Source organism: Gigantopelta aegis, chromosome 2 (genome assembly GCF_016097555.1).
Source record: "Gigantopelta aegis isolate Gae_Host chromosome 2, Gae_host_genome, whole genome shotgun sequence".
NCBI classification, from domain to species: Eukaryota; Metazoa; Mollusca; class Gastropoda; order Neomphalida; family Peltospiridae; genus Gigantopelta; species Gigantopelta aegis.
The window spans coordinates 952,345-976,730 of record NC_054700.1 but is presented as its reverse complement, the minus strand read 5'-3'; the positions used below and the strand labels follow the sequence as shown (position 1 = coordinate 976,730).

At 39.4% G+C, this 24,386-nt stretch overlaps 1 protein-coding gene across 3 annotated transcripts in view; it reads left to right on the top strand.

The window, feature by feature from the left end:
• The window catches only part of LOC121379542 (titin-like), an 82,731-nt gene that overhangs the window by 24,784 nt on the left and 33,561 nt on the right, over positions 1-24,386 (top strand). For 2 of the 3 annotated variants that reach the window (XM_041508189.1, XM_041508196.1), the window contains exons 6-11: positions 1,221-1,883; positions 7,425-8,048; positions 9,652-10,275; positions 11,880-12,572; positions 13,336-14,064; positions 20,523-22,544. In XM_041508189.1, coding sequence (XP_041364123.1) covers positions 1,221-1,883; positions 7,425-8,048; positions 9,652-10,275; positions 11,880-12,572; positions 13,336-14,064; positions 20,523-22,544 — 5,355 coding nt within the window. The remainder of the gene's footprint in view (positions 1-1,220; positions 1,884-7,424; positions 8,049-9,651; positions 10,276-11,879; positions 12,573-13,335; positions 14,065-20,522; positions 22,545-24,386) is intronic. The other variant, XM_041508201.1, reaches the window with a different exon arrangement.

Here is a 24,386-nt window from a genome sequence, read left to right as displayed (position 1 = left end):
CATCAATTATTTAATTTAATTAAGTTGCTGAAATTATTATTCACTTGACAAAGTAGAAGCAAAATTTACCCAGTGACTATAGAGATAAATTATTACAGATAACAAGTGACTATACAGTGAGAAGATGAAAGATACATATATTAGCACATATTTAGTGAAATATTGATTATAGTTATCACTCTTAAAGTCTTTTTGCCATTTTTTCTGAACTGATTTCTGTACAACATTTACTCACAAAAGTGTGAAAATATTATTCTCAAACCCTAGATGGCATATTGTTACAATAATGAACCAGTTATATCAATGATCTTTTCGCTATATAGCACATAAAAGAAATATAATTTGAAATAATAATACCCCCCCTCCCCCCCCCCCCCCCCCCACACTTAATTCGTGTTACATCTTGATGATAACAAGAGATTGATCATCACTATATACATAATCACAACTTCCAAAAACTTTCACAAACTAAGGGGTGGAATTTTATCCCAGTGGTAAAGCACACGCTTGATGCAGTCGGTCTAGGATTGATCCCCGTCAGTGGGCCCATTGACAATTTCTCATTCCAGCCAATGCACCTTGGTATGTGCTATCCTGTCTGTGGAATGATGCCTATAACAGATCCCTTGCTACTAATTGAAAAATATAGTGGGTTTTCTCACTAAAAATTACCATGTTTGACATCCAATAATCGTGATTACTAAATCAATGTGCTCTAGTGGTGTCGTTAAACAATATAAGTTTTAACCTTTTTGGTTGAACTCTCCCTCACTGGGCCCTGCCAAGGTCGAGAACCCTGCCCAGGCCCCAGTCACAGTCCCTGTGGTAACTCAAGGAGTGTTGTGCTAGACAGGACAGGCCTGCAGAGGAAGTACTAGGGTCTCCTGGCACTGGGGTCCTGGGTCTTGTGAAGTGGACACAGTCATGCATACGGATTCTTTCAGTTCTAGTCTGGTGTGGGAAACGCACAGTGGTTTCACTAGCCTCCTGGCACAGGGTAGTTCCCTCCCTTCTGTAGGGTTTTGGAAGAGGGTTGAGAAGGGATTTAATCCCAACTCTTCAGGGACTTGGATTGGCAACAAATGTAACGTAGTTACTAAGTTACATGTTTGTATGTGGTTGTATTAACACAGCACTAGGTTGACTGGCTGGCTGTGTCACATACAATAACCTCCCAGTCAAGACTTGTGCTATATCCATATTGTTTTCGTCTTCTTTAGTATCGTCCAGACGATCACAACACTGCAGATAACGAAGATGATCTGGACAGAATCATGAGGCAGAGATTTCTCTCATTGTCGGAGGATAGTGACGACTTTCCGAGAAGAAGTGAACGACAACCAGAAATGAGTGAAGTAGCTCCAGTAACTGCAACAGACGAACAACCCCCAGAAGAAATCGAACCTCCACCTCCAGAAGAAATCGAACCGCCACCTCCAGAAGAAATTGAACCTCCGCCCCCAGAAGAAAGTGAACCACCGCCCCCAGAAGAAATTGAACCACCACCAGAAGAAACCGAGCCACCCCCACCAGAAGAAACTGAGCCACCCCCACCAGAAGAAACCGAGCCACCCCCACCAGAAGAAAGCGAACCACCGCCACCAGAAGAAATCGAGCCACCACCTCCAGAAGAAACCGAACCACCCCCACCAGAAGAAAGCGAAGCACCACCCCCAGAAGAAATCGAACCTTCTCCAGAAGAAGCTGTTGCACCTGTAGAGGGTGTAGCGCCAAAGGAGAGTGACGGGCGCATCCAGGCTGAAATGGAGAAAGATACTCCCTGCGGCCTTGACACGTGTCGGAGTCGTTTTCTGACGAAGCTTGTTCCGATGCTCAGTGAACCACCGGAAGGAGATCTGGGGACGGAGGAGGAGAACCCACAGGTATTTCACTAGTTAATGGTTTTTTTCAGTTGTGAAAGACCGTCATATACGCCAGTGTTTTGACAACAATAACATATAGACGTTTCCTTTGTCTTTATTTTGGGAAAAGGGGTGGGACATAGCTCAGTGGCAACAAGCTCACGGTTTGGGATTGATCCCCGATTGTGGACCCGTTGGGCTATTTCTCATTCCAGCCAGTGCACGACTAATATATCAAAGGCCGTGGTATATCCTATCCTGCCTGTGGGATGGTGCATATAAAAGATCCCTTGCTACTAATGGGAAAATGTAGCGGGTTTCCTTTCTATAACTGTCAAAATTACCATATGTTTGACATCCAATAGCTGATGATTAACAAATCAATGTGCTCTAGTGGTGTTGTTAAACAAAACAAACATTAACTTTATTTTGGGTGACTGGCTATAATGTTGACTTAGACCACAAACCAGTTATGAACAGTATTCAGTATAAAACGTACCGGGTACATATAATTAGAAGGGAAGTGGATATCATGGGATGTTTTGACAAAACGATGTCATGACTGTCATGGGGTAGGGAGGGGATATGGTCAAGAGTTACACAGCCAGTGTGGCCATTTTGTTTTTAAAAATATTTTTCTTTCTATAAGCATGAATTTGTTACCAAAGAGATTAAAGATACATAGAGGTTATTACCAGTGTTTTTCAGTATCGTCAATATCATATATTAAGAATAAAAATTGTATTATGCGAGCCTCTGGCAAGCATAATACATTATTTTTATTCCTAATATATGATACTGACGATACCGAAATACACGAGGGTAATAATCTCTTTATCATATAATCTCAAGCTTAATACATGTTTTTGTAAACTGTACATGCAACTTTAATTCCAGTCCGCCATTACTAGATATTCAAATGACGTAAGAATATGTGGCGCGATGTATTTTTGAATGGCAATGACGTCAAACTCAAATGACGTCATTTTGGATATCCTTGCATCAAAACAAACGAGAGCTTAATGTTTTTTTTGTTTTCTGAACGCTGGACAGCTTTCAGTATCAAATTGCCATTGAAATCTTTTTATTCGATGACTATGAATGCATACATCAATTATGGAGTGTCACCCAAGTACGTTTGCTTAAATGTCAATAAACCTAGTGCCGTGACCTCGATTAATTTACATCTAATTTGCAAAGTTATCAAATTCTTGAAGTATGTGATCTGAAAAATATCACATACTTTGATTTGCACTGAAAATGTAAGATATTATATGATAAATAGAGGTTATTACCAGAGTGTTTTTCGGTATCGTCAATATATATTAGGAATAAAAATTGTATTAAGCGAGCCTCTGGCGAGCATAATACATTATTTTTATTCCTAATATATGATATTGACAATACCGAAATGCATGAGGGTAATAATCTCTTTATCATATAAGCTCAAGCTTAATACAACATGTTTTTGTAAACTGTACACACAACTTTAATTCCAGCCCACCATTACTAAATATTCAAATGATGTAAGAATATGTGGCGCGGTGTATTTTTGAATGGAAATGATGTCAAACTCGAATGACGTCATTTTGGATGTCCTTAGATCAAAATAAAGTTATGCCTAACGTTTTTTGTTTTCTGAACGCTGGACAGCTTTCAGTGTCAAATTGCCATTGAAATGTTTTTATTTGATGACTTTGAATGCATACGTCAATCATGGAGTGTCACCCAAGTACATTTGCTTAAATGTCAATAAACCTAGTGCCGAGACCTCGACTAATTTACATCTAATTTGCAAAGTTATCAAATTCTTAAAGTATGTGATCTGAAAAATATCACATACTTTGATTGCACTGAAAATGAAAGATATTATATGATAAATTCTCATAGCACATAGCCTATATGGACCTGTGGAATTAGCACTGATATCTGGAGGGTTGGGGGAGTGTGCACAGCCTCTAGTGGGGTAGCACAGGTTACATCTTTTATCTTTATATAGAGCAGAACAAAAATATCGGCTACTGGATGTCAAACATTTGGTAATTTTGATATACATGTATAGTCTTAGAGAGGAAACCCGCTACATTGATTCATTAGTAGCACATACCACAGCCTTTGCTATAGGCCTACTCTCGAGTGCCAAATAAACGTACACCTACGTTTAATAAATTTGTGAAAAAATGTTGGTGTCTACGCTTATTGAGCACCCTGTGTTTAATTACATCTGAAAAAAATGTAACCCCCTACGGTAATTCGGCACCCATTGCTTATTACAATTGTTAATTTATCAAATGCTTCGATATATAGTCTCTATTAGAAAAGAGCAAGAGTTACATGTACGTCCCCTAACTGCTTTCCAGTTTGGCGCGTTCCGCTAATAGCAAGCATGGCCGATGACCACAGTGGTTTGTGAATCTTCAGCTGAGATTTATGCATGCCAGCCCCTGGCATCATAAATGTCCACAACTATGCTTTAAAAATAAAGAATGATACAGGTAAAAATTCAGTTGATGAAATTGTGTTTTGTTATAATTGACCATGTGTTAAATATAGGAGATGAATCTAGCGAGCTGTGACACACCCTGATTGTTTTGGTTTTGTTGCATGGACATATATAGATATATATATATATATATATCTATATATATATATATATATATATACTGTAAACCGTGGAAAAAATGCGTGCGTATAAATTTCGAGTCGTTCGCGTCCAGCCTTATGTCGCGAAATTAATACGCATGCACTATTTTCCAGTTTGAAGTGTGCTTAAAGTAATTTGTTTTGTTTTGAAATATTTTATTGAGAATAAAATTCACAAAAAGATTCACTCAACAGGCAGTCTATACACGAGTTCTCCTTGATGGAGACTAATCGTTAATTGTTTTATGTAACTTCAATCGATGACTGATCGTTTATTGTTTTATCTACCAAAGGGTTTTAACAGTTAACAACTGAAGCTGTGAGTTGTGATTCTAATACAGGTGAGGTGGGTAGGGCCTAATCCTCTCTATAGACTCTGTACCAGGCACAATTGCTTGATGTAGGATAACAGAATATTGATTTACAGACAGTAACTTTATAACAATTACAGTGAGCGGTCTTTATCCACTTTTTTTTTGAGCTGTCAACGGTCGTTCGCGAAATTTACACGTCGCGAACATGCGCTAAGGTATACATTCGCGGAAAAAACACGTCGCAATATTAATACGGTTTACAGTAGTTTTCTTATTTCTAAAACACTTTTATTTTTATTTTTATGTCAAACCTAACTGAAACTATTTACCAAAAAAAAACCATAATTTTTTTATAGGATGGGATGAACTATATGACACACACACACACGTACGCACACACACACACACACACACACACACACAGACACACACACACACACATACACAAGTACATTTGCATACTTTCAAGATCTTACTACAGTTGTATTCTGTTTTCATTACTAGTTAATTTTTACAATTTAGCTAAATTTCCAGACCCTATGCTTATTCAGCCCCTGTTTATTAGGCACTCGAGAGTACCAGTCATGGTCATGGTCCACATACTTGAATGAGAAATAGCCCAATGGGCCTACCGACTGAGATCGATCCTAGACCTATACCACGCATCAGACAAGTGTTTTACCACTGGGCTACAGCCCGCCCTAGACATCAGAGGCCATTCAAATATTACGTAATGCTCGAGGGGTGGGTCCAAATGTTTTGTAGTGTTACAGTGGGTGTGTGTGTAGTGAACTGCGTTACAGGGGGTGAGTGAGTGGGTGTACTCAACAGCGTTATTACTAAAATATTTTTCTGGTTTTTATTTAATTTTTAATTTTTTTCATAAATGTTCTGTCACAGCAACAATGTTTAAAATATTAACGTAGGTAGTAATAGCTAGATGAAAACACATAATAATGATTATAAATAGAGTTGAATATGTGTGCTAGTAAACTGAGCTTAAAACATATGTCCCAAACGTCTGATTGTCACTGTATAGGCAGTGATGGTTTGGTTGGACCTGTTCTCAAGTCACTTGTTCCACCATGTGTGGTTAGCCAAGGCCTACTCTACTGTTCTAGAGCTAGATTGACATTTGGACAGTTATAATCGCTCTCTCAATCAGAGATGATGAGTACACAAAATTTCTGCCTACCACCGGATAGGCAAAGATTCCCATTCTAGACTAATACAACAATAACCTTATGTTTGATGTTAAATACCATTTACATTGATAATTTTTGAGTTTGTTATAAATATTTCACATATTAATCAGTAATACACTGATGTTCCTAAACAAGAACATGAAATCAATTCAGTAATCCAGATAATAATGACTGGAATTGAAACACTACATGATTTATCATAGGTTTATGGAGTTTGTTTATTATTGAAGCTACATGTAAATTGACGTTAAGACCATTTAACTTGAACTAAATTAAACAATAATACAATGTAGCAAACTGAAAACATAAAGGGACCTGTTTACCTAGGTCATCTACTGAAATAAAAGTAGCTATATAAAAGTTACTGGTAGTTAATAGCTACTGGTATAATTAAAATGGTGATAACAGAATACATTTGTTTAAACTTTGCCATTTTTATTATTCTTCAAGTTCAACTGAAATGCTAATTATAGAATGCATCTGATTCATTCATCTCTTATGTTTATTTCATTTACATTAACAGGTCTTAAAAGACAACAAGGCTCTACAACTATGTTCTACCTATATGTACGATATTAGCTTTTCTCAAAATGCGATTTTTAGTCTTGCTTAATCAGGCATCGAAATAAGCATAGCGTCTGGTAACCCATTTACAGGTTACCGCAAAATATAGCCTGGTAATCTATAGGTTACCACAACTATATGAAAGTTAGAACATCGGTACGAGAAACGAAATCCGGAAGTAACTTTATCTAGTGGGTGATACTTAAACACAGATTGCCGAAATTGTTTGGAATTGCACAAGTGTGCACGAACATCGGTGCAATTTCGTAGCAGAAAACGAAACGAGGAAGTCAATTCATCTAGTGGACGCAGAGGGACTATAATTGCTTGCAATTGCACAAGTGCGCGCGACATCGTTGCAATTCCTTATGCGGAATTCCGGAATGCATTGCCTGGTTTACGTTCGGAAATGAAACTACCGCTTGTTGAAATTTGTGGTATATGTGGTAACCTCCCGGTAACCTGAACGACCGTTTTCGACTTATTTCGATGCCTGCTTAATGTTACTCATCTTTAGAGGAAAACAGAATGTAATGTGTAAACTGAATCAGTCAGAATCTCTACTGGTATATCATTGTAGTATGTCATACATTTTTGTCTTCTAAGTTTCAAGCCACATAAATGATATTGTATGTTGAGAAATTATTATATCACTGAATTGCAGTGATTAGTATGTGACTACATACCACAGTATTTTTTTTAAAAACCCGTCGTATACCGTGGTCTGGGTTTTTTAGTGGTACTAACCCTACTAAGTTGACTGGCTGTCCGTTTTACATACTAACCTCCCAGTCGAGGCTCATGTTGTATATTCATGTTGCCTTTGTCTTCTTTAGTATCTTCGTCTTGATGACTACAACGTAACTGATAACGAAGATATTCTGGACAGAATCATGAGAAACAGATTTCTCTTGAGGTCAAAGGATAGTGATGATGCTCAGAAAAAAGATGAACCACCCCCAGAAATGAGCGAAGTAGTTCCAGTAATTGCTACTGCATCAGATCAACAACCCCCAGAAGAAATTGAACCACCACCCCCAGAAGAAATTGAACCTCCACCCATAGAAGAAATCGAACCACCATCCCCAGAAGAAACTGAACCTCCATCCCTAGAAGAAACCGAGCCACCCCCACCAGAAGAAACCGAGTCACCCCCACCAGAAGAAATCGAGCCACCACCTCCAGAAGAAAGCGAATTACAAGCCCTAGAAAGCGAACCACCACCCCCAGAAGAAATCGAACCACCACCACCAGAAGAAAGCGAACCTTCTCCACAAGAAGCTGTTGCACCTGTAGAGGACGTAGCGCCAAAGGAGAGTGATGGGCGCATCCGGGCTGAAATGGAGAAAGATACTCCCTGTGGCCTTGACACGTGTCGGAGTCGTTTTCTGACGAAGCTTGTTCCGATGCTCAGTGAACCACCGGAAGGAGATCTGGGCACGGAGGAGGAGAACCCACAGGTGCTTCACTAGTTAATGCTCAGAGGCAGTTCCAGCTGTGTTGAGTACCCTTGTGATTAACACACGTTTTAGTCTGGTTGTTTAATTCTAAATGAACATATTGGGGAGAAAAGTAAAGGAATATTAATTAATTTCTGAAGCTGTACACCCCATAGAGGGTCATTCAAATATTATGTTATGCTGGGTGGGGGTCGGTATACATGTTATGTAGCATTATAGGGGGTGAGTGGGATGTGTTCCAGGCTCATTTACATAAGGCTTGGGCTAATTATGCAGCCCATTCACTTTAATTGCTTGTTGAGAGTACCAATGCCAGCACTTGATGTTTTTGGTATATAATATATACATGATATATCCCTCCACCCCTTAGAGCACGTTGGCATGAATTTATGAAACTGAAAAAGCATTTCCCCAGTTGTGAAAGACCATAATATGCCAGTATTTTGACAATATCATATAGACATTTTCTTTGTCTTTATTTTGAGTGAAGGGGCGGGACATAGCCCAGTGGTAATGTGCTCGCTTGATGCACGGTCGGTTTGGGATTGATCGCCGTTGGTGGGCCCATTGGGCTATTTCTCGTTCCAGCCAGTGCACCACGACTGGTATATCAAAGGCCATGGTATGTGCTATCCTGTCTGTGGGATGGTGCATATAAAAGATCCCTTGCTACTAATGGAAAAATATTGCGGGTTTCCTCTCTATGACTCAAAATTACCATATGTTTGACATCTAATAGCTGATGATTAACAAATCAATGTGCTCTATTGGTGTCATTAAAGAAAACAACTTTAACTTTATTTTGGGTAACTGGCTATAATCTCGAGTTGGATCAGAAACAATTATGAACAGTATTGAGTATAAAACATACATATTATTAGGAGAAGGGGAGTGGATATCATGGGATGTGTTACAAAATGATGTCATCATATTGTCATGGGGTAGGGAGGGGATATGGACAAGAGTTACGTACTTTAATTCATAAAATAAAACACAGCCAGTGTGGCCATTTTGTTTTTAAAAATATGTTTCTTTCTATAAACATGAATTTATTACCAAAGAGATTAAAGATACATTCATTCTCATAGCACATAGCCTATATGGACCTGTGGAATTGGCACGATATCTGGAGGGTTGGGGGAGTATGCACAGCCTCTAGTGGGGTGGCACAGGTTACATTTTGTATCTTTATATAGAGCAGAACAAAAACATCGGCTACTGGATGTCAAACATTTCGTAATTTTGATATATAGTCTTAGAGAGGAAACCCACTACATGTCTCATTAGTAGCACATACCACGACCTTTGCTATACCAGTCACAGTACACATACTTGAATGAAAAATAGCCCAATGGGCCCACCAACTGGGATCGATCCTAGACCTACCAGGCATCAGTGTTTTACCACTGAGCTACGGCCTGCCTTGACATCAGAGGCCATTCAAATATTGCATAACACTTGAGGGGATGGGTGGGTGTATGTCCAAATGTTTAGTAGCCTTACAGTGGTACCTAACCCTACTAGGTTGACTGGCTGTCCGTTTTACATACTAACCTCCCAGTCGAGGCTCATGTTGTATTCATGTTGCCTTTGTCTTCTTTAGTATCTTCGTCTTGATGACTACAACGTAACGGATGACGAAGACATTCTGGACAGAATCATGAGAAACAGATTTCTCTTGGGGTCAAAGGATAGTGAGGATGCTGGGGAAAAAGATGAACCACCCTCAGAAATGAGCGAAGTAGCTCCAGTAATTCCTACTACATCAGATCAACAACCCGCAGACGAAATTGAGACACCAGCCCCAGAAGAAAGGGAACTACAACAATTTGAAAGCACACCAACACCCCCAGAAGAAATCGAACCAACCCCCCTAGAAGAAATTGAACCTCCACCCCAAGAAGAAACCGAACCACCACTCCCAGAAGAAATTGAACCTCCAAACCCAGAAGAAATTGAACCTCCCCCACCAGAAGAAACTGAGCCACCCCCACCAGAAGAAACTGAGCCACCCCCACCAGAAGAAAGCGAACCTTCTCCACAAGAAGCTGTTGCACCTGTAGAGGACGTAGCGCCAAAGGAGAGTGACGGGCGCATCCGGGCTGAAATGGAGAAAGATACTCCCTGTGGCCTTGACACGTGTCGGAGTCGTTTTCTGACGAAGCTTGTTCCGATGCTCAGTGAACCACCGGAAGGAGATCTGGGCACGGAGGAGGAGAACCCACAGGTGCTTCACTAGTTAATGCTCAGAGGCAGTTCCAGCTGTGTTGAGTACCCTTGTGATTAACACACGTTTTAGTCTGGTTGTTTAATTCTAAATGAACATATTGGGGAGAAAAGTAAAGGAATATTAATTAATTTCTGAAGCTGTACACCCCATAGAGGGTCATTCAAATATTATGTTATGCTGGGTGGGGGTCGGTATACATGTTATGTAGCATTATAGGGGGTGGGTGGGATGCGTTCCAGGCTCATTTACATAAGGCTTGGGCTAATTATGCAGCCCATTCACTTTAATTGCTTTTTGAGAGTACCAATGCCAGCACTTGATGTTTTTGGTATATAATATATACATGATATATCCCTCCACCCCTTAGAGCACGTTGGCATGAATTTATGAAACTGAAAAAGCATTTCCCCAGTTGTGAAAGACCATAATATGCCAGTATTTTGACAATAACATATAGACATTTTCTTTGTCTTTATTTTGAGTGAAGGGGCGGGACGTAGCCCAGTGGTAATGTGCTCGCTTGATGCGCTGTCGGTTTGGGATTGATCGCCGTTGGTGGGCCCATTGGGCTATTTCTCGTTCCAGCCAGTGCACCACGACTGGTATATCAAAGGCCATGGTATGTGCTATCCTGTCTGTGGGATGGTGCATATAAAAGATCCCTTGCTACTAATGGAAAAATATTGCGGGTTTCCTCTCTATGACTCAAAATTACCATATGTTTGACATCTAATAGCTGATGATTAACAAATCAATGTGCTCTATTGGTGTCATTAAAGAAAACAACTTTAACTTTATTTTGGGTAACTGGCTATAATCTCGAGTTGGATCAGAAACAATTATGAACAGTATTGAGTATAAAACATACATATTATTAGGAGAAGGGGAGTGGATATCATGGGATGTGTTACAAAATGATGTCATCATATTGTCATGGGGTAGGGAGGGGATATGGACAAGAGTTACGTACTTTAATTCATAAAATAAAACACAGCCAGTGTGGCCATTTTGTTTTTAAAAATATGTTTCTTTCTATAAACATGAATTTATTACCAAAGAGATTAAAAATACATTCATTCTCATAGCACATAGCCTATATGGACCTGTGGAATTGGCACGATATCTGGAGGGTTGGGGGAGTATGCACAGCCTCTAGTGGGGTGGCACAGGTTACATTTTGTATCTTTATATAGAGCAGAACAAAAACATCGGCTACTGGATGTCAAACATTTCGTAATTTTGATATATAGTCTTAGAGAGGAAACCCACTACATTGTCTCATTAGTAGCACATACCACGGCCTTTGCTATACCAGTCACGGTGCACATACTTGAATGAAAAATAGCCCAATGGGCCCACCAACTGGGATCGATCCTAGACCTACCAGACATCAGTGTTTTACCACTGAGCTACGGCCTGCCTAGACATCAGAGGCCATTCAGATATTGCATAACACTTGAGGGGATGGGTGGGTGTATGTCCAAATGTTTAGTAGCCTTACAGTGGTACCTAACCCTACTAGGTTGACTGGCTGTCCGTTTTACATACTAACCTCCCAGTCGAGGCTCATGTTGTATTCATGTTGCCTTTGTCTTCTTTAGTATCTTCGTCTTGATGACTACAATGTAACGGATGACGAAGACATTCTGGACAGAATCATGAGAAACAGATTTCTCTTGGGGTCAAAGGATAGAGATGATGCTGGGGAAAAAGATGAACCACCCTCAGAAATGAGCGAAGTAGCTCCAGTAATTCCTACTACATCAGATCAACAACCCGCAGACGAAATTGAGACACCAGCCCCAGAAGAAAGGGAACTACAACAATTTGAAAGCACACCAACATTCCCAGAAGAAATCGAACCAACCCCCCCAGAAGAAATTGAACCTCCACCCCAAGAAGAAACCGAACCACCACTCCCAGAAGAAATTGAACCTCCACCCCCAGAAGAAATTGAACCTCCCCCACCAGAAGAAACTGAGCCACCCCCACCAGAAGAAATCGAGCCACCACCTCCAGAAGAAAGCGAAACACAAACCCCAGAAAGCGAACCACCACCCCCAGAAGAAATCGAACCACCACCACCAGAAGAAAGCGAACCTTCTCCACAAGAAGCTGTTGCACCTGTAGAGGATGTAGTGCCAAAGGAGAGTGACGGGTGCATCCGGGCTGAAATGGAGAAAGATACTCCCTGTGGCCTTGACACGTGTCGGAGTCGTTTTCTGACGAAGCTTGTTCCGATGCTCAGTGAACCACTGGAAGGAGATCTGGGCATGGAGGAGGAGAACCCACAGGTGCTTCACTAGTTAATGCTCAGAAGCAGTTCCATCTGTGTTGAGTACCCTTGTGATAACACACGTTTTAGTCTGGTTGTATAATTCTAAATGAACATATTGGGGAGAAGTGTTATAGAATTTCTTAAGCTGTACACTCCACAGGGGGTCATTCAAATATTATGTAATGCTGTGGGTGGGGGTCGGGTCGGTGCGTGAAGGTATAAATGTTATGTAGCATTATAGGGGGTGGGTGGGATGCGTTCCAGGCTCACTTACATAAAGCTTGGGCCAATTCTGCAGCCCATTCATGTTAATTGCTTTTTGAGAGCACCAATGGCAGCACTTGATGTTTTTGGAATATAATACATACATGATACATCCCTCCGCCCCTTGCAGAGAAAAATATAAAAGGAGCATGTTGGCATGAATTTATGAAATTGAAAGAGCTTTTTACCAGTTGTGAAAGACCGTCATACCCAATGTTTTGACAACAATAACATATAGACGTTTGTCTTTATTTTCGGCGACTGGCTATAATCTTGAGTTGAACCACAAACCAATTATGAACAGTATTCATTATAAAACATACATATAATTAGGAGAAGGGGAGTGGATTTAGGAGAAGGGGAGTGGATATTATGGGATGTGTTATAAAACGATGTCATCATGACTGTCATGGAATAGAGAGGGGATATGGTCAAGTTTTACTGGCTGGCCGTGTTACATACTAACCTCCCAGTCGAGACTCATGCTGTATTCATGTTGCCTTTGTCTTCTTTAGTATCTTCGTCTTGATGACTACAACATAACAGATGATGAAGATATTCTGGATAGAATGATGAGGGACAAATTTTTCTTGGGGCCAAAGAATAGTAATAGTGCTCAGAAAAGTGAAGAGAGTGAACCTCAAACCCCAGAAGAAACTGAACCCCCACACCCAGAAGAAACTGAACCACCGTCCCCAGAGGAAACCAAACCACTACCCCCAAAAGAAAGTGAACCACCACTTCCAGAAGAAATCGAACCACAACCCCCAGAAGAGAGCGAACCACCACCCCCAGAAGACAGCGAACCACCTTTGCCACCAGAACAAAGCGAACCACCACCGCCAGAAGAAAGTGAATCACCACCACCAGAAGAGATTGAACCACCATCCCCTGAAGACATCGAACCAGCACCCCTAGAAGAAATCGATTTACAAACTCCAGAAGAAATCGAACCGCCACCCCCAGAAGAAATTGAACCACCACCCCCAGAAGAGAGTGAACCACCACCCCCAGAAGAAAGCGAACCACCACCACCAGAAGAAAGCGAACCTTCTCCACAAGAAGCTGTTGCACCTGTAGAGGACGTAGCGCCAAAGGAGAGTGATGGGCGCATCCGGGCTGAAATGGAGAAAGATACTCCCTGTGGCCTTGACACGTGTCGGAGTCGTTTTCTGACGAAGCTTGTTCCGATGCTCAGTGAACCACCGGAAGGAGATCTGGGCACGGAGGAGGAGAACCCACAGGTGCTTCACTAGTTAATGCTCAGAGGCAGTTCCAGTTGTGTCAAGTACCCTTGTGATTAACACATGTTTTAGTCTGGTTTTCTAAATGAACATATTGGGGAGAAAAGTAAAGGAATATTAATTAATTTCTGAATCAGTACACCTTATAGAGGGTCATTCAAATGTAATGGGGTGGTGGGTGTATATCGAAATGTTATGCAGCATTACAGGGATGGATGGGTGTAATTACTTTGTTTTCTTTAACAATGCCACTAAAGCAAACTGATTTATTAATCATGGGCTATTAAATGTCAAAATTTGGCAGACATATAGTCTATATTTTTCATTAGTAGAAAGTGATCTTTTGTATGCACCATCCCACAAACAATAACACATACCATGGCCTTTGATATACCAGTCGTGGTGCACTGGCTGGAACGAGTAATAGCCCATTGGGCCCACAGACAGGGATTGATCCAAGACCAACCACACTTCAGGTGTGCGCTTTACCAATGGGCTACATCTCACCCTTGTGGGTGTAATTAAAAGCATTGCGTAACACACTTTTTAAATTACTAAAATCTTTTTTCTTTTCAAAAATGCTCTGTCACAGCGACAGTGCTTAACATACGGTAGGTAGTTATAGCTAGACATACATGTATACACGCAAAATGTATGGTACATTATAACCTGCATAAGGATTATAAATTGAGTTTAAATATGTATCCGTGCTTTTCCAAATCGCAAAACAGTGTGTTACAATTATGCGAGGAAGTGGGGGTCTCCAAGCATTATGCAATTCATCAAAAGCTTGCTTGTAATGAAATTACAATTACAATTATTTATCTCTCTTAAAGATCCTAACAAACTGGTTTAAAGTTATATGGCAATTAAATGTGTAGTGAATCCTGAAGCTGTGAATTTGTTTTACATTAATTGCTTTTGGTCTTTTCATGCACCAATTATAAAGTCCTAATACATTTTAATTTTTAGTCTCTTCTGGTCTCTCTATGAAAATGGAAATCGACAAGACATGCATAACAAAAGTGATTGCTACCCTTAACTGATGGATGAATATGACATATAAATACCTTGTTTGGCAGAACAAATATTTTTACTAGTTAGCTCATGCCAATTTAACTCATCAAAACATTTGAAACTGTTTGAAATGAACTTTTATTTACCTCCAACAATATTTCTATTTAAAACAGCAATAAACACTGGTTAGATGTTAGTTAGCCCATCCTTCTGGCAAAATATAACTACTTAAGGCCTAATTACACAGGAGAGTGGTGAACGGAAAGCGGTATTTTGCACAGTTTTTGTAATTACACATCGCATGAAGAACCACGTAGATATATATTTTTTAATCTCGTGGATATGTTATTAATATAGTATATTTGTATGTTTATATGAGATCAGGGGCGCATGCAAAATATTTCCAGGGAGGGGTGAAACATTTTTTAAAAAGCATACAGTATCCAAGTGATAATAAAGGCAGATAAAGTATTAAAAAAATGCACTTAACATGAATTATCTACATGAAAATCTTCCCCCAAAACATCACACTGACCATGATATTACATGTCCCCCAGTACAAAATTCAAAATATTATTGTATTTGTTTGATATACACTGGATTGTTTGTGGCACATCAAATTTGTGATGAGGGGTGTGCACCCCAGCACTCTCCCGCTAGAGCTGCACCTGCACCCACACACATATACTTAATCATACTATATATATACCACATCAAGAAAACAAATTTCTAGTATTCAAAGAGGCTGAAATTGATTCGAGTTCTATCTCACTGTTTACCGCTTTGCCACTGGGCCATTCTGCGCTCAATGTAAATAGATCTGTTGAAAAGCACTGCATATATAGTTCTATCTTTTTCACTGCACAGTTTTCCATCACCGCTCTCCAGTGTAATTAGCCCTTTACGGAGCCAGAAGGCAAGATGGGGAAAACTTTTAAAACATCATAGATGATATCGGTCTGTGCCGTTTGTTCAATTACGTCACAACCAACTGCTCGTATTTAGTGTTTGGTTTAAACTATTGTGTGGGGTGGGTGGGAGGCAGGTAGCAGCGGTCTCCCAGGGCAACTCAATGACCTGACCACTCTCTGTTGAGGACTGGCAAGACCACAGTGGTCCAGTATGGTGAAATTGGGCCAGCCTGTAGCCTAGTCTTAACAACGCAGTCCCTCAAATGGGAGCCCAGCACTCGGGTCCTGGAATCAGTGACGCTGACACAATCCAGCATCTGGTTTGTCCACAGCGGTTTCATCAGTCTCCTGGCCCCAGGTATTTCCCTCCCTTATACCTCAGGGGGGGGGGGGGGGGGGGTGTTTGGAAAGGGGTTGTGAAAGGATTTAATATTTGGTCTTTGAGCAATAAAGATCTGGGTCCCACATTTTTAGGTCACTAGGGCTAGACGTTGTCGGCACTAGTGGATGTTGGGAAGAAACAGTCATTGGCGTTCACCGATGGGTACAAAGAAGCAATTACTACCGCCAAGTATTTCCTGTCTAAACAGGAATCTTGGGATGGGAATCTCTTTCCCATGGATCCTCCACTGTGGCTTTTGCCAGTGGGTAGGAATCTGTGCTTCTAGGCACTGATCAAGAAGAGGGATCGCAGCTTTTCCATGGGTTTCGGATGTGTCCTAAAGTCTAATTTTGGTCAACATCTTCGGGATCCCCTCAGTCCAATGACCTCAAACTTGACGGTTCAGGGTAAGAACTAGGCCTCAAGTCGCTCCTGCAGCAACATACAGGTCGAGTGATTTACTAACACCTAGTGTGAGTGAGGCAATAGATCTACCTCTACTCCCTCCACCAAAGAAAGAAAGAAAGAAATGTTTTATTTAACGACGCACTCAACACATTTTATTTACGGTTATATGGCGTCAGACATATGGTTAAGGACCACACAGATTTTGAGAGGAAACCCGCTGTCGCCACTACATGGGCTACTCTTCCGATTAGCAGCAAGGGATCTTTTATTTGCACTTCCCACAGGCAGGATAGCACAAACCATGGCCTTTGTTGAACCAGTTATGGATCACTGGTCGATGCAAGTGGTTTACACCTACCCATTGAGCCTTCCGGAGCACTCACTCAGGGTTTGGAGTCAGTATCTGGCCCTCCACCAAGACTGGCCACAATTTTGGAAGAGACATATGATCCTCCCTTGAACTTGTTCACATGGTTTTCCTAACTTCCTATGGTTATGGTAGAAGATAGTTTTTCTTTTCATGGTGCTAATATGAAGCAAGTTCTTCAATCACACTCTGATGAGGAGCAGAGTTTTTGTTTAAAGTTTAGTTTGTACATATAATTTTTATAAGGTTTCCGACCTGATCTCCCTTTTATGGTTGTTTATTAACTAGTGAAAACCTTGGTAGCAGTCCGCTCTAACACTTTAACACCATCCTACAGGTGTGTTAAAATCTCCAGTCTTTATTATCACAGAAAGACAATTTCTCTGTTATTTTTTTTATTTCTATGAAATACAACAGTAAACACCCCACCCACTGGACCCACATGCTTTGGGGTTTTTGTTTGTAGACTAGCAGTGTATATTATGGTGACTCGAGGCCTTAAAGGCTGATAATATGCACGCGTAGTTGGTTGTGACATAATCGGACCAATGGTGTGAACTGGTATTATCCATGAGGCTCAGTAAGTAGTTTGAGCTAACTAACATCTAACCAGTGTTTATTGTCATAATTATTTGATAGAATTGAAAAATAATGGAGAAATGTTTTCCTTTTCGTTTTTCTGCCATCTTGGATTTGATGAGTATAGCATCATCATGTCAAATCCATCCATGAACATCAATAAATGATAATAATTTTTGTAACTTCCTTCCATTTTTCATTGACACAGAAAGAATTTAAGTGACCAAAACCTTAAATTTGTTATCCTTACCCCATATCTCAGTCTACAATAATTTACCTAATTTACCTAATTTTAAAGTGCCGTAAATAATAATAATAATAATAAAATCCTCAACCCCCACACATTGGGATTTTTTTTCTAAGATACCATAAGGTATATTAATTAAGAAAGACTGAAAAACATTTTTCGTTTACTTTGTTCCCACAAATTTGTTTTTGCATCCAGACTATATAGAATATTTCTAAAACTAAATGTAGCCTCTATTAGAAACATACTTATCTGTCCTTGACTTGCATAGCGCTAAGCGGCCCCAATTGGCCATTGAATGACTTCCGGCGCGTTCATGCTCTAGTCGCTTGCAACAAAGGCCCTTTGTTACTACTGAATTGTGGAGCAGTCGTTGACTTGTTCTTTTATTTTTTGACGTTAATAATGTTTTCTATTAATATTATTGTTTGTCAGATTGTGTGAAATCTCCTTCTTTTACAGAAAAGAAAATGTACAATATGTTCTGTGCTCAAATGAAATACTTACGAACACGTCTTTCATAGAACAATGAACACACACACACATATATATATGTATATATATATCGATATATCTATATATGTATATATGTATGTGTGTGGGGTCGGGTCATGCATCCCAGGAAATACATTGAAGAAAACGAACATAATATAGCATGTGGGGAAGGGGACTGTTCTGATTGGAATGTTACATATTGTGTGAAATGCTACAAAAGTTTGGTTTGACGTAAAAATTAAAATAAAAGTGTTTTAGAGATAACAAAAATAATGCTATTTTTGTGTGTAATTTAGAAAACAAGCGGCTCAGAAATAAAGTAAATTCCATAGTATGAAAAAATGCGTTCCCTGTGGGATGCACTATAAACATGTTTTTATTATCTATTACGACTGTGTTACCGTCGCACACAATTCATTAAAACTGCAGATGTGTTTGTATGTTTAAATGAAATTATGATCATTAATGTGAGCCGAGATTGCAGCTTTGAAAAAAAAAAATTCCACGCAAGAAAACCAAAACAATCAGGGTGGGTGACCGCTCGCTAGATTCATCTCCTATAATATATTTAACAGTAGTCAGTTATGACAAAACACAATTTCATCAACTTAATTTTTACCTGTATCATTCTTTATTTTTAAAGCAATGGTGGGGACATTTATGATGCCAGGGACTGGCATGCATAAATCTTAGCTGAAGATTCACAAACAACTGGTCATCGGCCATTATTGCTGCAACCAAAATGTGCCGGAAGTGGTTAGGGGGATGTAACTCTGCCTATTTTCTCTCGCGAATTTGTAATAGAGGCTATTACAATTTTGTGCAAAGATGCATGTTGTACCAAAATCCTGTTATATGGAAAATTAGCAATTTCTTCAATTAATATTTTGGGGAAGTTTAATATTCAAATTAATAAGTCATAGTTTGGTTCATATATGCATTATAGTATTTTAACCATATTCGTAACCTATGGCATTTTAATTAATATATAGTACAACCTTTAACAGTGTGCTAATGTTATTTATATCTTTAATGGGATGGAATGCAAAGAATGATGAAATGTGCCAACCGTATTTGTGTTTTTATTTGTTTTATATTAAAATTTATTTTAAGTTTATAGTCAGTGAATCATAATGTTACATTTGAAATTTCACTCAGTGGCACTTAGGGTGGGGTAACAATTTGATCTGTAGCATCCAAAAGCAAGAGAGTTGACGTAGAATAATTACTTTTTATAAACTAGACATGTTCCCAGTTCAGAAAATATATGATATAAAAGTACATCTTTCTGTGCACTTTTTTCATTTTTATTTGTTCCGACACCCCTGACTACATCTTTAAATTATTATTTTAAAAATCTATTGAGGGGAAGTACGCATTTCAATTTAATTTACTATTTTGACTCAATCTTGTACAGCGATACAATTTAAACAATAATCTTTACTATCACCTGTAGCTATTATTATAACAATAAATATGTGCATTTTAAGTAGGTATATAACAATAAATATATGCCTAAATTTTAAGTAGGTATATAACAATAAATATATGCATTTTAAGTAGGTATATAACAATAAATATATGCATTTTAAGTAAGTATATAACAATAAATATATGCATTTTAAGTTGACAGATACCTGTATACTGGGTTTATATCGGAAAATAATAAAACATTTATCAAATATTTTTTTAAAACCCTAAGAGTTCATCAGCAAATATCGACAATCTAAATAATGTCTGAGAGTTCAATGAACATAATAACTATTTGGTAAGTGAGATGTTAAATTCCGCAAAATTCTTGTATTATTTTATTATATTATTTTATTTGTTTCATAATAAATAAATTTAACATCAAAGTCTAATTCATAAAAAGAAAATATAACCTTCGATTAACAACTATTGCAAAAACAAAACTACACATGAAAAGAGCAGAACAAATGTAACATAGTGATACATACAAATATACATCTAGGTTGACTGCCTAGCGTGTTACATACTAACGTCCCTGTTGAGACTCATGCTGTTTTCATGTTGTTGTTTTTTCTTCTTTAGTATCTTCGTATTGATGATTACAACATAATGGATGATGAAGATATTCTGAACAAAGTCATGAGACCCAGATTTCTCTCGGGGTCAAAGGATAATGATGGTGCTCCACCCCCAGAAGAAACCGAACCACCACCCCCAGAAGAAATTGAACCACCACCCCCAGAAGAATATGAATCACCACCACCACAAGAAGATGTTGCACCTGCAGATGACATAGTGCCAGAGAAGACTGAAATCATGGCTGAAATGGAAGACAATACTTGCGGTGACCCCGACACGTATCAGAGTCCTATGCTAACGGAGCTTGTTGAGAAGCTTGGTGAACCACCAGAAGGATTGGAAGGAGCGCTGTGCGAGTCAGAGGATAACCCACTGGTGCTTCAGAGGTTCATGGTCAGACAGGGTTCCAACGACTTCGAGGACTACACCACGCCTTCCCGACTAGCCCACGTGGGGGAAGGTGCTTGTATAACAGAGACGGATTCCGATGGGCTCGTGGACTACACCGCAGATGTTATCGCTGATGTGATGGAACCAGAATTGACGGCAACACTTCCCATGATGGAGACAGATTCCGATATACCTGCAAAGGATACCGAGGATTCGGAGCCTGATTTCATGACACCTGTGCACAAAGAGGAATTGAGAAAAGTGTTTGCAGACAAACTGGAAGAAGAACTGATGATGAAACTGGAAGACGAACCAAAAGAGGAATTAATGATAGAGGAATCAAAGGAAGAACCAGAGATAGTGGAAACAGAGGAAGAACCGAGCACTAAACTGGAAGAAGAACTGACGGAGGAATCAAAAGAGGAATTGATGATAGAGGAATCAAAGGAAGAACCGGAGATAGTAGAAACAGAGGAAGAACCGAGCACCAGACTAGAAGAAGAACTGATGGAGAAACAGGAAGAGGAACCAAAAGAGGAATTGATGATAGAGGAATCAAAGGAAGAACCGGAGATAGTAGAAACAGAGGAAGAACCGAGCACCAGACTAGAAGAAGAACTGATGGAAAAACAGGACGAGGAACCAAAAGAGGAATTGAAGATGGAGGAATCAAAGGAAGAACCAGAGATAGTGGAAACAGAGGAAGAATCTGCTGCAGAACGTAAGTTTTCCGTGGCAGATTCTGATTTGTCTGACGGCTATGCAGTCCCTTCACGACTAGCTCACACAGGGTTTGGTCCTGATATGCAGGAACCGGAATTGGCAGCAGCACTTCCCACTCAAGAGAAAGAACCAGATATAGTGGAAACTGAGGAAGTACCAAGCACCAAACCGGAAGAAGAACTGATGGAAAATCAGGAAGAGGAATTGAGTATAGAGGAATCAAAGGAAGAGCCGGAGATAGTGGAAACAGAGGAAGAACCGAGCACCAAACTGGAAGAACTGACGGAAAAACAGGAAGAGGAACCAAAAGAGGAATTGAAGATAGAGGAATCAAAGGAAGAACCGGAGATAGTGGAAACAGAGGAAGAATCTGCTGCAGAACGTAAGTTTTCCGTGGCAGATTCTGATTTGTCCGACGGCTATGCAGTCCCTTCACGACTAGCTCACACAGGGTTTGATCCTGATATGCAGGAACCGGAATTGGCAGCAGCACTTCCCATTCAAGAGAAAGAACCAGAGATAGTGGAAACTGAGGATGTACCAAGCACCAAACCGGAAGAAGAACTGATGGAAAATCAGGAAGAGGAACCAAAAGAGGAATTAATGATAGAGGAATCAAAGGAAGAGCCGGAGATAGTGGATACAGAGGAAGAACCGAGCACCAAACTGGAAGAAGAACTGATGGAGAAACAGGAAGAGGAACCAAAGGAGGAATTGAAGATAAAGGAATCAAAGATAGTGGAAATGAAGCAAGAAATTTGCACCCCTGCCAAGAAACTGCCGGTTGAGACAAAAGGAAGAAAGAACAGTGCGGGAGACTATGAGAATCCTGAGCTGATTCTGCGCAAGTTGCAGAAAGTCCACGTCAACAAGGCCAAGATGGAAACCCCTACGAAAGCATCAGAAATAATGGTAAGAGTTATTTATTAAGTGATTAAAGTAATAAACTCTGGGCTATACCAAGCAAAATAAAGAAAACCACCCCCTCCTGCCACACACACACACACACACAAACGAGAATGTCCTCTTTTTTTTCTGTTTAAAAGTGCCCTTTTTGTGTATTAATTAATTAATTCATTCATTCATTCATTTATATTTATTTTTATACTTATGTCCAATTAAGGTTCAATCACGCTGTCCTGGGCACACAGCAGCTATTTGGGCTGTCTGTTCATGACAGCGAGTTAATGGATAGTTAATGAGAGAGAAATTGGGGTGCATGGAAAGCAAGTACCTACCTGCCTGAATTCTGAATTCCCAAGTTTTTATGTTTTTAGCATTTTGGGGGTTTTGTGTAGCTGAAGATGACTTTATTTATTAGCGACCTAATGCTACCAACTGCACAGGGTTTTATTTCTACAATTTGACTTGACACCCATGGTTTTGAAATTGGGAATGTTTGGGCGTCGTTTTACCAAAAATTGGGAATTTTCAGTTTCATTTCAAAAACATCTTATTAAGGCAAGTTAGAATTTAAAAAGTAATGCTTTATATATGTCTATACATGTACTTTTGTTTATTCAAATAAATATATCTAGTGTGCATTACAAAATGTTATTGCGGAGGGAAGGTTTGTCAAGTGAATGCGATTTATATTCAGATTGGGACTTTTTTTACTCCAGAATTGGGAATAAAAAATGACATAGCCTCTGCAGAATGGTGGGGAATGGTGCCCATTATCGGAGTCTAGAAACATAGGTGTTAAAACCCTGTACTGCCAGCACAAAGTTGGCCAACTTTCTGCTGTCACGACTTCTACGACTCCATTTGCTAGTCTGAGTGCTCTTACAACTTGATTCTTGTCGTATAACCCATTAATTGTTAATATGAGTGCACCTGTCGTAAGTCAGGAAATTACAGTGCAACTATCATAACAGTTGAAAGTCTGAGTGTAGCATTATATATCACTGCGCCCCGTTTCTAGTTTTTATAGGCATCAGAAGTTGGGGGAAGTGGGACACTCTCCCCCCCCCCCCCCCCCAACTCTGATGATAAAGTTAATACATGTAAAGTTATTAAAGATTTGACTCTAAGCATGTGCCCAAGAATCATAAATTTATGCTCACCTGTGTTTTTTACAAATAAAAACACAAAAAGGTGTTTTCAGACTCAAGGAAATGATATGTCCTAAATTCAAAATATTTTATACATTTTTGACAATATTCACACCCATACAAACCACACCCAAGTGGGAGCTGGTGGATATGATGCATATACAATGTATTTATGGATACTGTTTATCACCCCTTTCAGTTTGAATGAAAATTTAGTTATTATTATTTTATTTTTTCTTCATAAAATCAACTTGTTTGAAAATTACCCAGATTAGTCATAAGAGTCCATCTGTCCCTCCTAAATATATTTTCAAGAACCCCTTTCTTTACAATTTGTTTATAATATTAATTTTATGAATGTCAAACTTTTACTGATTTTGCCATTTGTTCCCTCCTTAAAATATTGGATTCTCCGTTATGACATGCCCCACTTTAATAGTTTTGTCTTGAATGAAATCTGATGCATGAATACCAAATCTCCTTCCAGTATGAAAAATCACCAGAAAAAAACCTTGGCCGTTATTAGACTTATACCTTATTTTAGCAAAAATTATTTTCAATAATTTCATTTTAGCTTAACATAGAAAGAAAAATATTTTGGAAACAACAAAAATGTTAATCTTTATGTGCAATTTGTAAAAAATATTGGTCAAGATATAGTGTAGTGGCTTAAGTCCAAATTTGGGTGATATTGTGACAC